Source organism: Phacochoerus africanus, chromosome 4 (genome assembly GCF_016906955.1).
Source record: "Phacochoerus africanus isolate WHEZ1 chromosome 4, ROS_Pafr_v1, whole genome shotgun sequence".
Taxonomy (NCBI): domain Eukaryota; kingdom Metazoa; phylum Chordata; class Mammalia; order Artiodactyla; family Suidae; genus Phacochoerus; species Phacochoerus africanus.
The window spans coordinates 35,207,561-35,226,464 of NC_062547.1; the positions used below are offsets into that span (position 1 = coordinate 35,207,561).

At 34.8% G+C, this 18,904-nt stretch overlaps 1 protein-coding gene across 2 annotated transcripts in view; it reads right to left on the reverse strand.

The window, feature by feature from the left end:
- Positions 1-18,904, reverse strand: part of ANO3 (anoctamin 3) — a 209,754-nt gene that overhangs the window by 113,599 nt on the left and 77,251 nt on the right. For both annotated transcript variants that reach the window (XM_047776120.1, XM_047776121.1), the window contains exon 4: positions 17,822-17,980. In XM_047776120.1, the coding sequence (XP_047632076.1) occupies positions 17,822-17,980 (159 nt within the window). The remainder of the gene's footprint in view (positions 1-17,821; positions 17,981-18,904) is intronic.

Consider the following 18,904-nt stretch of genomic DNA (forward strand, 5'->3'; position numbering starts at 1 on the left):
CTTTCTCATTCTGTCTGACTTCACTCAGTATGAGAGTCTCTAGTTCCATCCATGTTGCAGCAAATGGCATTATTTTGTTCTTTCTTACGGCTGAGTAGTATTCCATTGTGCATATATAGCAGGCCTTCCTGATCCAATCATCTGTCAGTGGCCATTTGGGTTGTTTCCATGTCTTGGCTATTGTGAACAGTGCTGCAATGAACATGCGGGTGCATGTGTCTTTTTTAAGGAAAGTTTTGTCTGGATACATGTTGGGCATATATTGGGGATTGCTGGGTCATATGGTAGTTCTATGCAAATTATTATTTTTGTGCATGATGTGAGGGTGTGTTATAGTTTCATTGATTTGCATGTAGCTGTCCAGGTTTCCCAGCAATACTTGCTGAAGAGACTGTCTTTTCTTCTTCTTCAAATTTTTTGAAAAGTTTAAGGAGGATGGGTATAAGTTCCTCTATGTATGTTTGGTAGAATTCACCTGTGAAGCCATCTGGTCCTGGACTTTTATTTGTAGGGAGTGTTTTTATGTCATACTCAATGTCATTTCTAGTGATCGGTCTGTTCATTTGATCTATTTCTTCCTGATTCAGTTTTGGCAGGCTGTCTCTAGAAAGGAGTCCATTTCTTCTAGGTTGTCAAATTTGTTGTCATGTAATTGTTGATAGTATTCTCTCATGGTTTTTTATATTTCTGTAGTATCCATTGTGACTTCTCCTTTCTCATTTCTGATTTTGTTTATTTGGGTTTTTTCTCCCCTCTTGGTGAGTCTAACCAGAGATTTGTCAATATTCACATCAGACAATATAGACTTTAAAATCGATCACACATTGGGGCACAAAGCTAACCTCAACAAATTTAAGAGTATAAAAATTATTTCAAGTATCTTTTCTGACCACAATGGCATGAAACTAGAAATGAACCACAGGAAAAAAAATGAGAAAAAACTTACTACATTGAGACTAAACAACTTGCCACTAAATAACCAATGGGTCAATGAGGAAATCAAGAAGGAAATTAAAAAATACTTGAGACAACTGATAATGAAGACACAACCACTCAGAATCTATGGGATGCTGCAAAAGCAGTGCTCAGAGGGAAATTCATAGCAATACAGGCCTTCCTCAAAAAAGAAGAAAAATCTCAAATCGACAACTTAACCCACCACCTAAATGAATTAGAAAAAGAAGAACACACAAAACTTAAAGTCAGCAGAAGGAAGGAAATCATAAAGATCAAAGAGGAAATCAATAAAATAGAGAGTAAAAAAAAAACAATAGAAGAAGTCAATAAAACCAAGAGCTGGTTCTTTGAATAGGCTTTTTATTTTTAAAAGTAGAATATGAATATGAATGTTATAACATTCTGAAGTTCCTACAATATCTGAGGCCCATAGTGTAATAAAGAAGTTTATGGCCATTCTAGCAGTGAATTCCACAGAGCTTACTCCTCAAATGAATAGAGGAACTGAATTATGTAAAGGAAGAGCTGCTCTTTGATTCCATTTAGGCACACCTGTCAGATTACCCACAGATGAACTCCATTAGGTTAACATTGTTCCTTTAAATTTCAACAAGATAAATCTCTCAAGAAACATGTCAAAAAAAAAAAGAGAGAGAGAGAGAGAAAGAATGTGCCAATCTTCAAAGCTCAGAAGTATAGAAGAAATTTACCAGTCTAATTTAAAATCACATATTTAAAAGTTAAATTTTATAATTTTATTTTCATATATTCATAAAGCCCTAAGTTTTAGATATGGATTAATTTCATGTATTTGCAAAACATGTACCAAATTTGTAATACCCACATTATTAAACAGTAATATTAGAGAGACATGGGACAATCACTGCACTGATACTGAGGTGTAGATGACCGGCTGATAACCATTGATTTTGGGCAGGCACTTTCATAAACCATTATTTGCCAAAGTTTGTTTCCCTGAGTATCATGAAAAAAGCGGGGAGGATTATTCCATGGTCAAGACAATTTGGGGTTTCTCACTAGAGAACCTGTGAGACATTTTAATATGCATGTATTTGCTAAAATATCCAAGGTAAATAAAGGAAACTGAATTTCCAAAATTTTGGATTATTTTTACTTCCTAGTTTATTGAGATGATTTTGCAAATCACCATGGGAAAAATAGCAAAAGTTGCTTCCAGCGCAATTTCCAAAGGACATTCTTACTTCACATATGCTTCTTTTAAATTGAAGATAAAGAATAATGAAAATAAGAATTGACAATTACAGAAGAACACATAGTGTGTTTTAGGACTATATGACTATAGGACTTTGAATTCAGACCAAGTTTACACATTTCAGCTATGCTTGAGGAAATAACATGCATAATTTTTAAAATGAGCATTAATTCATTCAAACAACTATTTATTTTAAGTATATCTTTTTAATGAGCTATAAAATCTGTCACTTGTGAAGGAAAAAAAAGATAATTATGACATTGATATCTCCGGGATATTTTTAGTGACTGTTTCAGACTTGTTTGAAAGTTTTCTGTGCAGGAATGGTTAAGTACAAAAAAATCTTTCTAAAACATAAAAAGCATAGGCATTCACCTGTTTAAATGACTCCCTCATCTGAGGCAAGTGAAAGAATCATTTCATTTTTTCTTAAAGTTTTTTCCTGTTTTATCCACACAAAAGTTTTTATATTCAAAAATATAATGAATTATCCTTCTGTTGAAATGATGGTGTTGTCTACTAGTGTTATACCAACTTGTCAAGCACAATTTATATTTCTCTAATACTAACTGCCTACTTAAAAGAAATCACAGGGTATAGAAGAAAGAATATAGTGTTTGAAATCACAACGAGGTAAGTACAAATTCCATCTCTACCATTTTCTAGCTTTATGATTTGGGGGAATTTACCTCACTTCTCTGATCCTCAGTTTTCTCTCATGAGAAATGGAGAGAATTGTCTTAATTCACAGAGATGTTATTTGTCTTACGAAAGACTGGACTATAAGGGGCCCAAGTTTAAGAGGTTACCCAGAATTTTCATTCTCAGTTGACAAAATGCCTCTCAAATCAGACCATGGCAAAGTTAGTAGCTTATTTCAAAGATTCCCTAGAATTTTTCTCTTTTTTTTTCTTTTTGTTAGTAAATAGCTACCTGATTCATCTTTGATGGAGCCTTCTCTTGGGTTTTGTAAGCCTTTTATAATTATAATAGGCTTTGAGTTATACAAGTATAAAGCCGGTAACAACATATGATTTGGGGAAAATACTGAAGTAAAGTGACTTTAATCAAGTGATCGAAGAGTGAAATATTTTTTCTATTAACATAAATTGGATATAAGTTATAATAAAACTATAGACTATAGTGTCTTTGGAAAATTTATCTCTTTACTCCCATATGTATTTTAATTGTCCTATGCGTTTAGGTCACTGTTTTGGGGGAGAAATGGTTTTTCTTCAACAGTTATTCAAAGAGAGAGAAAATGAGACTTCCAAGATTTCAGAAAACATATTTAGTGCTAATTTTCCCAGGGATCTGGAAGCGAAACCTTAAGAAAATGAATGGATCTATATAGACATAGAAAACAGACTTGTGTTTGCCAAGAGACACTCCGGGGGGAGGGAGTGGGATGGACTGGGAGTTTGGGGTTAGCAGATGCCAATTATTACATTTAGAATGGATAAACAACAAGGTCCTACTGTATAGCATAAGGAACTATAGCTATTCTCTGCATTAGACCATAATGGAAAATAATTTTAAAAAGAATATATAAAAAAACCTGTATGAGCCTAGACTCAGACAAAATCAGTCTATATCCAAATGGCAGATTCTACATGCCCTTGATCACTGCATTCCCTTCAATGGTTTCATACAAGTTTGAAAGTGGGGATCCCTACTATGGAATAGGCAGATTCTGGGATAAAACCATAGAATCTCAGGACCTGGGCCTTATTATAGAATAAAGATCACACTCTCCCACAGTGCACCGTGGTTTCTGAATCCTAGGTATGCTGGTTGCCAGAAAACATAAATAGCAAAGAGGAGTGACTAACACATGTATGGGTGTTGGGAAAAATCTGGGAAGGTTAGCCTCCATGGCAGGAGAACGTGGGCTTCATACTACCAGTTATTGTCAGATTTGTTCTATCTTACTGTAAGTACAGCTAGAATCTGATCCCTCCCCACCACCACCCTGGGGTAAGTCACCACAATCTCTGGCCTAGATTCCTACAGTGCTTTGCTTATATTCTTGCCCTCAATAGTCTATTCATAGCACAGTGGCAAGTTACTCCTCAAAAAATGTAACTCAAATGATATAATTTCTCAGAACACCATTTTATTTAGAGTGAAAACCAAAGTTTTCCCAATGCCTTACACAGCCTTTTATGACATCACACTCCATCACTTGCTAATCCCCTCTCCTACGTATCTTGCTCTCACTCACGCTATTTCCATCATTTTGTCTATTGTTATTACTTGCCTGCCCTTACTTCATTAGTCTTACCTTACTCTATCTTTTCCTATAGTATTTATTATCTTCTAATGAATGAGTTTATTTATTTACATAAGTGCCACAAGGGAAGAGATCTTTGCTTTGTTCATTTATGTATACCAAGCTTCTAGTTCTACGCCAGGTAAACAGTAGTCACCCATTCAGCATTTGTTGAAGGCTGGAATGCATGAGCTAACTTATTTTGAGTACATATTCTATGTAACCTGTACCTAAGCAAGAGATGTTGAAGACAAGAAAGCAAAATAACCCAGAATTATTCTGGAAGAGGTACTATGTCAGGATACAAATTTGCATCATGAAGAGCTGGCATCACACTGATTATTAATTCATTCCTGTCAACTTGCAAGATGTGAAAAAAATCTAATACACTTAAATAAAGGAGATGCTTTAGAAGGATGTTACTGAAATAACTCTACCATCAATGAATGAAACATCAAGCTAAGTGCACGTACAGCTAGAACATTTCTAATTTTGTATGTCTTAACTTGAAATATATGTATTTTTTCCAAGCAGTATGAACTGTCTTCTTTTGTCTCTTCCTCAACTTAATTTCTCTTTTGTTACATTTCTATTAAAAAAACAAAAACAAAAGTAGTTTTATTTTTTCACAGCTACTGAGCAGGGGGTTGGTGAGGGCTGGTGTTGGCAGGCAGAAAGATTACTTTCTCTCTTGGACTCAGAAGCTCCCAATCTGCCTCTATTCTGTTTAGCTCTGATGAAAGGAGCCTTTTCCAAGAGAACAAAACACCCAACGCCTTCACACTTCACATTATTATTTAATTATTCCATCCCAAATTCCCAAGAGGTAGAACATTCATTCTTGAGAGAAAAGGAAATTTTAAAAGAAAAGGGTTTTTACAAAGACATTCTGCAAGTTGGTGGCAGAAAGCATAAAAAAAAATAGAACATGGTTATTCATGGTATTAAGTCTGAGATAAAGAGAAAATGCTGATATGATCTGGAAATAACAAAGAACCCACCCCTGACAGTTAGATTTCATCCACTTATTCATTTACATGGCCTTAAAATATGAATCATTATCAGGTGATGATGTGGTCATCTAGAAACTGTCCACATCAACATGCAATTTAATGATGTTTTGAGACCTACTCTGTGCCAGGCTCAGTGCTTAACTCTGGTAAATATAAATTTTAAAAAATGGAAACTTGTTCCCTAGGGAATACTCCCATTTTTCAGCTAACAAATCCAATATTTAATGACATTTCCACAATTTCATTTTCCCTTTCCTCCTGTCACAAGCCCTAAGAATTTTTGATTTAATATTGATTAAAATTAAGTTGCAAAGACCACAACCTCTAAAAGTAAAATCTTAAAGAAGAAATACGTATTTATGATAATGCAAAACACTGGATTGGATCATTCAGATAGCTGTAAGTATTTATATACCAGTTAGTCATCAGTTAACAAAGTTTAAAAATATATCTAGGTTCTATCTTGTAATCATAGAGTTAAGTTTCTTTCTATGTCTGTTTGCTTAAAAGGGCAATACACATTATACCAATTTTTTTAATAGTGTGGTTGGAAGAATTTTAAGAAGTCCTCTAAGATCCTCATGCTCTACTGTCCTTGTCCTACGCAATCTCCAGGGCCTGTGAATATGGTGAATATTCACCCCCATGATTAAGGTCTGTTATATGGCACATTTGCTTTTAAGAAGGCGATTATACTCCATGGCAGGTGAGTCCCTAAAGAGAGTGATTCCTCCTGGCAAGAGAGATTCAAAACAATAGCGAGACACATGGGAGAGGCTCCATTGCTGGTTTTGAAAAAGGGGGCATGTGGCAAGGAATGAGAGTGGCCTCTAGGAGCTGAGAGAGTTACCAGGCTGATAGCTAGTAAGGAGATGGAGACCTCAGTCCTACAACCACAAGGAACTGAAGCGTATCACAACCACATAGACTTGAAAGAATACAATGAGTTCAAGGTGTGAATGGACCCAACCTGCTACAGTAGCAATGCTGGATCCTTAACCTCTGTGCCACAAGAGAATTCCTTTTCCCCCTGCTCCAAAGAAGATATAATGGAGATAGCCTGGTCCTGCCATCCACCACACTGATTCAAGTCTTATGAGAAACTGGGCCAAGAGCTCCTCATGCCATCCCTAGACTTCTGATCTGCAGAACTGCATGCTAACAAATGTGTTTTATTTTAAGCTGCTTAAGGTGTGGTGATTTGTTAAGCAATAGAAAAATCAACACAAACCATGTCAAACAATCTTGACAGGAATGTTAAGACAAGATATATTTATTACATAATGTTACAATGCTTATTACATAAACATTTATATAATGTTCATTTAAACTGTGTCTATCACAGCAAGTTAATTTTACACATTAACAAAGTCCTAATTAACTCACCATTTAAACAATCAATGTCATCACTCTTAAAATTAGAAACAGGAGTAAATATGTCTTTGCCAAACAAAATAAATTATTTGTATAAAATTAACTTTAAAAGACAATTTCAGAATCTTAATTTTCCTTGATATTATACTTGCTATTCTAACTCTATACTGGATGTTCCACTTCCCTTTTCCCCAAAGGCCTTTTAATTTTTTTTCTCACATCTATCTTCTGTTTCGTCAACCTTTCTCTCCCTTTTCTTCCCATTCCTTTTCCCTTCTTCTCCCCCTGACTCTCTCCACTCACCCTCCTTTCCATCATCATTTAAGCATCTTATACAAGAAAAAAAGAAAGAAAGAAGCAAAACCTCATGAGAACCCATTTCCTCCTCAGGCTATTGCTCTTCATCTTCCTGTTCACAAATGAGCTGGCTGATGACATCTGTTGCTGCCTCTATTCTTCCATTATCTAGTCACTCTTCAATTTGTGCCAGTCTAGCTTTCAAGTCCATCTCCTCAGAAAAATGATTTTCACTGATTTCACCAAAGACCTCCTCATCCTTTAACAGACTGGGTCTCTTTCTTATCTTACTTGACTTCTCAGTAGTATTCTATCCTGGTAACCACTCTTCCCTGTGACTCATTTCTCCTTCTTCCATGTATGTTCAATTCCTTCAAGCATCTAATTTTCTTCCTTACTTTTTAAGGCTCAATTGTAGGCTCAGTTTTTTTTTTTTCTCATTCTCTCTAGTGATTTCTTTATAATTCATAGTTTATGTAACTATCTATAATCAAAGACTAAAGCATTTACCTTCAGTTTAGATTCCTCATTTGGGTTCTAGACACAAATTTCAAACATTTTTACCTCTATTTCTCAATGGTACCTCAATTACTAGTTTTTTATATTTTATTTTATTTTACTTTACTTTACTTTTATTTTATTTTATTTTATTTATTTTTTGCTTTTTAGGGCTGTGGGTGCATCATATGGAAGGTCCCAGGCTAGGGGTTGAATAGGAGCTACAGCTGCCAGCCTATGCCACAGCCATAGCAATGCTAGAATCCGACTTGCGACTGTGACCTACACCATAGCCCATGGCAATGCTGGATCCTTAACCCACTAAGTGAGGCCTGGGATCAAACCCGCATCCTCATGCATACTACTTGGGTTTGTTACCACTAAGCCATGATGGGAACTCTTCTCAATTACTAGTTTTGATTTTCAGTCCCATAATTCCATCCAATTTTTCTCCCCAAATTAGCTTTCTTCTGGTCACTAGTAGTTTTATTCTGTCCATTCCTTCTGCAGATAGTTTTCTGACCCCCTTTTTTCCCCATGATGGGCCTCCTTTTCATTGAGATTGATTTCTTTCAGATCACACATGCTAACATTGCTACTTAGTCACATTCTCCACATCGTAACTGTTTTAATTACTGTATAATATTCCTTTCTATGCTACTTTTGGCCTATTTATGGTTTTGTTCCTCCCAACAGAACATGGCCCATTTTTATTTTGGTTCCTCTTTATCCCCACTATATATCCTGAGTATATGCATAAGGACTTCATTAATGCTCCTTGAATGAATAAATTGCTCAAGTCACAAGCGCAAGTTTTACTTGAGATCTTTTTTTCTTTTACCACTATATCCAAACAACCACCAAGTATCTATATTTTAACTTAAATATCTAGCAGATCTATTCATTTCTTCCCAGCTCTAATGCTAACCATGACATCTGTGCATCCAGTCTTGCTCTTTAAACCTATATTCTTTTCAGAAATCAAAGATTTCATTTTTGAAAATAAATATAGTCATAATATTATCGTGCTTAAAATTGTTCAACAGCCTCCTGTTTTTCTTAGAAAATCATCAAAAATTTTAAGCTGGAAAATGGAACTGATTAACCCTAACCATTCTTTCCAACTTCATTTAGTACTCTTTTTTTTCTGGTATTTAAAGCACCAGCGTTCTTCCTCCCCCCACCATATTGATAGTCAACTGATCCATGCTATGTTGGAGTATAGAATAAAGAGTTTAAAAGGTCCCCAGGGGATTCTAATGTACAGCCAGCACTGAAAACTACATCTACTCCTTTTATTAATCTACTTTAACTACTGTTCAGTTTCTAAGCCTCAGTTCACAGTTTATTACTTTTTTCCTTTCCTTCTGGTCTTCCCTCACTCACACTCAAAGATTAGATTTTCTCCCCTTGTTATAAGCCATTCTAGCATCATTTACTCTTCTTTTAGGTCACTTATCATGATTTAAAATTATAAAGACTATTATTACATGGAAGATTTTTAGACATTACATCAATAAATAAGAGATTGGAAATAACCTTGGATTAGAACAGCTTTATTTTGAAAATCCATTTAAATATCCTCTTAGTTATGCAAGCATTAGTTAAGTGGAAAGAGTGTAACAAAATTTGTTTTTGACTTGAAGCACTTCCCCTTGTTTAGACTGGCAGAGTTTCTTAGAGATTTTTGGATCAAATTTCATGTGGCTTCTAGGGCCTTTCTGGAGTGGAGAGAAACATATCCCTCAACTCTTATAAAACTAATAACATCTATTCTTCAGAAGTGGCTTAGCCTTAATCCTTACTATAGTCAGGAAGGGAAATCATTTATTTCAAGGGAAGTAAATGGAGGGAGAGAGGAAGCAGAGACTGGTAACTTATATCAACACAATGGCTACAGTTTGTAGGGATGGTCATTCCAATGAAATGTGCAGTTGAGGTTGAATACATCTTCTGGCCAGCTGCCCTGGAATTTTATTGAACTTTAGTGACCAAATCCCAACAGTGCGAATTAGAAGAGCTACAGCTATGGGACCTCTTTGCCTAGGAACTGAAGAACACATGGACACTGTTCTGCTGAGAGCCAATCTAGACAAAATTGGAAAAAAAAAAAAAACCTAAAACACTGGGATGTGATTTTTTTTAAAAGAAAAATGTTAATCTTTTGGCAGTTCCTGAAAAGTGGGAGCTCAAGAATGAATAAATGGACTTCTATTAAAGCAGAACTGAACCCCCTTTGGATGAATAACATCCAATACTATTCCTTGGGAAAAAAAATTGAAGGAATGAGGGAGAGGCAGACTCACAAGAGAATCTAGACTTTCTGCCAAGAGACTAGGCAGAGACTGTGAGCCAAGTTATATCTCTTTTACAACTAAACATTTTCATGACTTACTCCTTCACATATTGCAAGTTCAATGACAGCAAGGGTAAGATCTACTTTACTCACTGGATTCCAACAGCTTCATGGTACCTGTCAAAATCACTTACTGTATTAATAAATAATTATAGTTATGTGAACAAAATACCTATCAGTATTATAATAGAATGCATGTATAAACTGCTCTGGGGACAGATGAGGAAGTGATGGATTCTGTGTGTTTGGAGAGTTTGAGAAATCCTAAGGAAATCAAATAATCAAAAACCTAGCACAAGTATTTTCAACAAGTACTTATTGATTGGATTAATCATTAGTGACACGGATATTCTGGGTCAAAATTCCCAGTAGAAATACAATGAAAAGAATCAGTAGAAACTAAGATCAGATTTCCATTTGCCCAATTCTGTAACACTAGGCAGTATGCGAATAAATACTTACCTCATAGAGACAAGGCATTGTATGGTTGTTATTTTATACATAGTAAAGCAGTTTTAATAAATATAAACAAATTAGTTTTTCTAGGACCACCTTGAGTTCAGTATTCCCTAATGGTGGTCCTCATAAAACTAATCACAAGAGATGTCCTATGGGGAAAAAGGGGGGGGAAGCAGTTCCCAATATCACATATTAGTACCCGTGAAAACTATTCCACTGATAAAGCTTACCAACACATTATCAAGATATTTAATCAAAACATCATCAAAGCTTTTGACCTTGTATGATTTATTTATTTTTTTGAAAAGAAGTTAAATCTCATCAGCAGTAATTTAGGGGCCCCTCAAATCCTTAATTTATTTTTTTTTCTCTCAATAAGAGAATGGTTGACTAAATCTCCAAGTTGTGATACTGCACAACCAGTAGAAAATATGAGTGGGCTCTAAATACATTGGTAATTTAAGATATTTGTAACATATTGTTAAATGACAGAACTGAGTAGCAGAATAGTATGTATATCATGATTGCTTCTACATAAAATAATTACATGTGTTTGAATATACATAGTAAACACATTGAAGGACACTGAGCAGGATAAAAATCAATATATTTGTTACTACCTAAGGCTATCAAAAGAGAAAAAGGTATTATTTGGGAGACAGTAGATATAAACTTTGACTTTTTATTTTGTATATTTTTATACTTTTGATATTTCACATTAAGTTTTTTTCTTTCTGTAATGTGATAAATATACATTTCTAAAACTCTAGAAAGTTTAACTAAAATAGCAATAGTGGTTTATTTCTGATAATAAGACTATGAAGGATATGTTTTTACTTCCTTTCTATTTCCAATTGTTTTCTAGTGAGCACTGTTACTTTTATTGCTTCATTTGAAAAAAATAACATTGTTTGTGTTCAAATAATTGAAAAAACATCATTATTTATCTTCAAGAACATTTAAAAAAGGCATTTGAGGAAAGGAAAGTTGTGAGGAATAAAGAAAGTCAATGATAAAGAAAGTTCATGATGAAAGGGTCAATTCTCAAGACAACAATCCTTAAACCATTTGCTTCAAATAACAGAATGTCAAACTATGAAGTAAAAACTGATAGCAAAGGAAGGAGTTATAGATGAATCCATTATCATAGTTGGAGACTTCACTACCCCTATGTAAGATACAGACAGATGCAGCAGGCAGAAAACCAATAAGGACATAACTGAACACAACACCATCAATCAACTATCTGTAGACTATCCAACAACAACAGAATACACATTTTTCTTAAGTTCATATGAACCATTCACCAAAATGGACCATATTCTGGGCCATAAAATATACCTTATCAAATTTAAGAGAATAGAAACCATACAATGTTTGTACTAAGATAACAGTTGAATTAAACTTGAAATTAATAACAGAAAGGTAACTAGAAAATCCTTAAATAAGCATAAATTAAACAGCATATTTGCAGTTAACACATGAGATAAAGAGGAAATCTCAGAGTAGAAAATGTTTTGAACTAAATGAAAATAAATACAGAATTTATCAAATTTTAATTATTCAAAATTTAAGGACAGCAAAAGCAGTGCTCAGAGGAGAATTTATAGCATTGAATGTATATTTTAGAAAAGAAAAAAAAGATCTTAAATCAATAATCTGAGTTTCTGCCTTAGGAAGCTCAGAAAAAAAGAGCAAACTAAGCCCAAAAGAAGCTGAAGAAAAGAATAAGAATTAGAGCATTAACCAAAGAAATTAAAAACAGGAAATCAATAGAAAAAAATCAATGAAACACAAAGTTGGCTCTTTGACAAGATCAATAAATTGATAAGACTCTAGTCAGGCTAACTAAGAAAAATAGAGACAGTAGAAATAACCAGTATTAGAAATAAAAGACAGAACACAGAAATTAAAAGGTTAACTAAAGAATTACTATGAACAACTCCATACCCACATCTAGATAACCTAGATGAAATGGGCTAATTCCTTGAAAGACACAATCTGCCAAAATTTACACAAAAAGAAATGCACATTATGAATAATTCTGTGTCTATTAAAGAAATTGAATCAATAATTAATAACCTTCCAAAAAAGAAAGCAACAGGCCTAGATGAGTACACTGATGGTTTCTACCAAACACTTAAGGAAGAAATTGTACCAATTCTCTACAGTCTCTTTCAGAGCATAGGAGCAGAGAGAATACTATCTTAGCCATTCTATGAAGCCTGAATTACCCTAATATCAAAACCAGACAAGAACATTCTAAGAAAACAAAACTACAGACCAATATATCTCATGAATATAGATTCAAAAATCTTCCACAAAATGTTAGCAATAGAATCCAACAATATATAAAAAGAATTATACACCATAGCTAATGGGGATTTATTCCAAGTATGCAAGGCTGGTTCAATATTTGAAAATGAATTAATGCAATCCACCTCATAAAAGGCTAAAAAGGAAAGACCATATGATCATATTAATGGATGCATAAAGGTATTTGACAGAATTCAGCACCCATTCATGACAAAATCTCTAAGTAAGCTAGGGAAAAAGGGGAAGTTGCTCAACTTGATGAAGAATATCAATAAAGTACTTTCATCTAGCATCACACTTAATAGTGGTAAACTAGAATCTGTCCCACTAAGATCAAGAACAAGGCAAGGATGTTCCCTCCCACCACTCCTTTTCAACATCATACTGGAAGTACTAGATAACATGGTATGAAATGAAAAGGGCATACAAGGTACACAGATTGGAAAGAAAGAAATAAAACTGACCTTGTTTGTAAATGACATGTTCATTATGCAGATGATTCAAACAGATAGACAAAACAAAAACCAAAAACAAACAAGCAAACAAACAAAAACCCTTCTGGAACCAACAAACAATTGCAGCAGATTGCAGGATACAGTGTTAATATATAAAAGTCAACTGCACAGGGATGCCCACTCTCACCACTGCTCTTCAACATAGTTTTGGAAGTCCTAGCCACAGCAATTAGACAAACAAAAGAAATAAAAGGCATCCATATAGGAAGAGAAGAGATCAAACTGTCACTGTATGCAGATTACATGATACTATATAGAAAACCCGAAGGACTCAACCCCAAAACTCCTTGAACTGATTCATCAATTCAGCAAAGTAGCAGGATATAAGATTAACATTCAGAAGTCAGTTGCATTTCTGTATACCAGCAAGGAAATATTAGAAAAGGAATACAAAAATACGATACCTTTTAAAATTGCACCTCACAAAATCAAATACCTCGGAATACACCTGACCAAGGAGGTAAAGGACCTATATGCCGAGAACTATAAAACTTTAAATCAAAGAAATCAAAGAAGATGGAAAGAAATGGAAAGATACTCCATGTTCCTGGATTGGGAAAATCAATATTGTAAAAATGGCCATACTACCCAAAGCAATCTACAGATTCCATGCAATCCCTATCCAATTACCCAGGACATTTTTCACAGAACTAGAACAAACAATCCAAACATTTCTATGGAACCACAAAAGACCCAGAATCGCCAAAGCAATCCTGAGAAACAAAAACCAAGCAGGAGGCATCACTCTCCCAGACTTCAAGAAATACTACAAAGCCACAGTCATCAAAACAGTGTGGTACTGGTATCAAAACAGACAGACAGACCCATGGAACAGAATAGAGAACCCGGAAATAAACCCTGACACCTAGGGTCAATTAATCTTTGACAAGGGAGGCAAGAACCTAAAGTGGGAAAAAGAAAGTCTATTCAGCAAGCATTGCTGGGAAACCTGGACAGCTGCATGCAAAGCAATGAAACTAGAACACACCCTCACACCATGCACCAAAATACACTCCAAATGGCTGAAAGACTTAAATATACAACAGGACACCATCAAACTCCTAGAAGAGAACATTGGCAAAACACTCTCTGACATCAACATCATGAATATTTTCTCAGGTCAGTCTCCCAAAGCAATCGAAATTAGAGCAAAAATAAACCAATGGGACCTCATCAAACTGAAAAGCTTTTGCACAGCAAAGGAAACCCAAAAGAAAAAACAAAAAGACAACTTACAGAATGGGAGAAAATAGTTTCAAATGATGCAACTGACAAGGGCTTAATCTCTAGAATATATAAATAACTTATACAACCCAACAGCAAAAAAGCCAATCAATCAATGGAAAAACGGGCAAAAGACCTGAATAAACATTTCTCCAAAGAAGATATACAGATGGCCAACAAACACATGAAAAAATGCTCAACATCGCTGGTTATAAGAGAAATGCAAATCAAAACAACCATGAGATACCACCTCACACCAGTCAGAATGGCCATCATTAATAAATCCACAAATAACAAGTGCTGGAGGGGTGTGGAGAAAAGGGAACCCTCCTGCACTGTTGGTGGGAATGTCAACTGGTACAGCCACTATGGAGAACAGTTTGGAGATACCTTAGACATCTATACATAGAACTTCCATATGACCCCACAATCCCACTCTTGGGCATCTATCCGGACAAAACTCTACTTAAAAGAGACACGTGCACCCGCATGTTCATTGCAGCACTATTCACAATAGCCAAGACATGGAAACAACCCAAATGTCCATCGACAGAGGATTGGATTCGGAAGAGGTGGTATATATACACAATGGAATACTACTCAGCCATAAAAAAGAATGACATCATGCCATTTGCAGCAACATGGATGGAGCTAGAGACTCTCATCCTGAGTGAAATGAGCCAGAAAGACAAAGACAAATACCATAGGATATCACTTATAACTGGAATCTAATATCCAGCACAAATGAACATCTCCTCAGAAAAGAAAATCATGGACTTGGAGAAGAGACTTGTGGCTGCCTGATGGGAGGGGGAGGGAGTGGGAGGGATCGGGAGCTTGGGCTTATCAGACACAACTTAGAATAGATTTACAAGGAGATCCTGCTGAATAGCATTGAGAACTTTGTCTAGATACTCATGTTGCAACAGAAGAAAGGCTGGGGGAAAAATGTAATTATAATGTATACATGTAAGGATAACCTGACCCCCTTGCTGTACAGTGGGAAAATAAAATAAAAAAGAAATCAACTGCTTTCCTATATACCAACAACAAACATGTAGAATTAAAAACAAAATACTATTTGTATTAGTGCCCCAAAGAACTAAGTACTTAGGTAAAAAACTGAAAAAAGAGCTATAGGTTCTCTATCAGAGAAACTACTAATATCTGATGAAAGAGATATTCCATGTTCATGGATAGGAAGACAAGTTGTTAGTTCTTCCCAAATTGATCTATATATTTAATTCAATGAGAATTAAAATTTTAACAAGTTATTTTGCAGATACTGAGAGACTGGTTATAAACTTTACATAAAAAGAAAAAAAGACTCAGAATAGATAATACAATATTGAAGAAGAAAAATGAGGTTGGAGAACTGCCTACCTGACTTCAAGACTTACTCTAAAACTACAACAGTGGTATTGGTAAATGAATAGACATATAGATAAACAGAACAGAATAGTGAGCCCAGAGGTAGACCCACATAAATATCAACTTGTCCTATAAAAGTCGACAGATATTTCACAATGGAGCAAAGGTAATACAAGGGAGCAAAGACAGTTTTTAAACAAATGGAACTAGGACTACTGGACATTCATATGAGAAAAAAAAGAATTTAGATAAAGACCTAGCACCCTTTATAAAAATTAAGTGAAAATGGATCCAAGGCCTAAATGTAAAATGCAAAAATATAACACTCTTAGAAGACAACATCAGAGAAAACTTACATTGACTATGGGACTTAATTATGGTGATGCTTTTAAAGATAGAACACCAAAACTGCTGAACTTCATTAAACTTAAAAACTTCTGCTTTGCAAAAGGCAATGTTAATTGAATGGGAAGAAAAGCCACAGACTGGGAAAACCATTTGCATAGACACATCTGTATATTATCCAAAATATACAAAGCCCCTTAAAATTCAAAGAATTAGAAAAACCAAACAACTCAGTTAGAAAATAAGAGAAGGACTGTAATAGACACCTAACCAGAGAAGATAAACAGATTGGAAATAAGCATACAAAAAGATGCTCCACATCCTAAGTCATCAGGAAAATGAAAAAATTTTAAAAATGATATACCATTACACACCTATTAGAATGGCCAATATCCAGAATATGGACAATAGCATTTGCTGACAAGGATGTAAAACAACAGTAACTCTCATTAGTTGCTGGTGGGCACGCAAAACAGTACAGTGATTTTGGAAGAGTGGGAGGCATCTTACAAAACTGAACATACTCTTATCATATGATCCAGCTATTGGATCCTTAGAATTGAAAACTTATGTCCAAATTAAAACCTGCCCAAGGATGTTTACTGTAGCTTTATTCATTTCCCAAACTAGTAACCAAGTAAAGTGTCTTTCACTTGGTGAATAATCAGTAAACTCTGATACAGCCAGATGACATATAAAGGCATGAAAAGACATGGAGGAAACTTAAATGAGTATTCCTCAGTGAAAGATGTCAATCTGGAAAGGCTACATGCTGTATGATTCTGCTTATAGGACATTTTGGAAAGGGAAAAACTATGGAGTCAGTAAAAAGATCAGGATTCTGGGGTGATGGAGAGACGTATAAATAGACACAGCACAGAGGATTTTTAGGGCATTGAACATACTCTGTATGATACTATAATGTAGATAACATGTTATTACACATTTGTTCAAACTCATAGACTGTACAGCACCAAGAGTGAACTTTAATGTAAACTATGGACTCAGTACAATGAAGTATCAATGTAAGTCCATCAGTTGTAACAAATGTACCATTCTGTTGGGAGATGCTGATTATGGGAGAGATTATGTGCCTGCAGGGGCAGGAGGTTATGTGAGTAATCTCTGTGCCTTCCTCCCAAGTTTAACTGTGATCCTAAAACTGCTTTAAAATATAAAGTTTTTTTAAAAAAGCATAAAGGAAAAAAGGATTAGGAAGAAATAATTCCACTCGCAGTTTCAATATTAAAACCTATACATTAACCGTTTGGCAAACTCTCTTCTTTTGACATTTAGTTTTTCTTTTCAAAGGGTTTTATACTTTACATAGGTATAATCATTCCTTCTTCAATTTTTACAATTATAAAAATAGTTATGCCCTTTGAAAAACATTTAAAATTACAGAAATGGATAGAATAAAACAGCAATACATTTTTAAATGAGACTATACATACGCATTTCGTTTACATTTGGGAGAAAACTGCTATACATTTTGAAAAACCATGTGTTATATTTTCCATACTAAAACATAAAATATCACATCTCTTCCAGCATATTATACCATACAACTAATATTATTAAAGAACCTACCTCCTTTTCCAACATCAGGCCTTCTGCTCTGAGGTTCTTTTCAAATGTGTTTCTTTTGTCATATTGTATATTTGACTTTCTATAAACCAAGATGTAATCAATCCGCTTTTTGCCATCTTTGAAGAGAAGTCCACTGGATGCTATGTAATTCATGTCATTCTGCAAATAAAGCGGTGGTTGTTAAGAATGTGGGTTAGACAAACAGCCATTTTGGTTTCAGTCATTTCTGTCTGAGAAGTGGCGATATAATATAAAAAATGAGTATTTTACATTCCAGTTATGAGACATGCAAAGATCATTTTGAAAGTTTGCAATCTACAGGAGGAAACAAGCTAGCAAGTGCCATTCCAGGATTTGAAATAAGGCATTCTGACATCAGATTCTCTGACATTATCATCAAAATACATGTGTTTTATTCAACAAGACCCTGTAAAAATAATATCGGCCAACATATTGAGTATTTGCTCAAAATTATTCCCAGACATAAATGCTTAAATATTTTGTCTCAAGTAATACTCAAACTTGCATTTCAAAGATAAAGACAGCAAGGCTTAAACAAAATACTGAGCATCGAAACTGACATAATTTCCTCCATGAAATAATACTCAGATGAGACACAATTTTCCTAAATCTTTCTTCAACAACACTAAATCAAAGTATAATTCCTGAGCTTCCTGCTCTAAGAAATACTTGCTCCAAGAATATAAGACTCTGGTACAACTAAAACACCTTACTTATCAAGACTAATCACATGCTTATTAAGATGGCTTTAATGACCTCACCCTGCTATGCCCACCTGCTCCAGTTCTTTTCCAAAGACTCTGCCCAATTTTCAACCAAATTCCTGCCTTGCTAGATTTACCTTAAAATCTCCCAGCCCAAGTCCTAGAACCCTTTAAAAACTCTTTCCTACTTCATCTTTTTAAAACATTACTAAGGCTACACAGATGGTATCTTCACTTGCTGTAACTCAAATAAAATCAGTTTTATTGATCAACAGAATTTCCTGATGGTCTTTTATTTGGTGGGGGTTGGCGGCACTTTGCCAGAATACTACTCAATATACAGATGAGCTAGGACTTG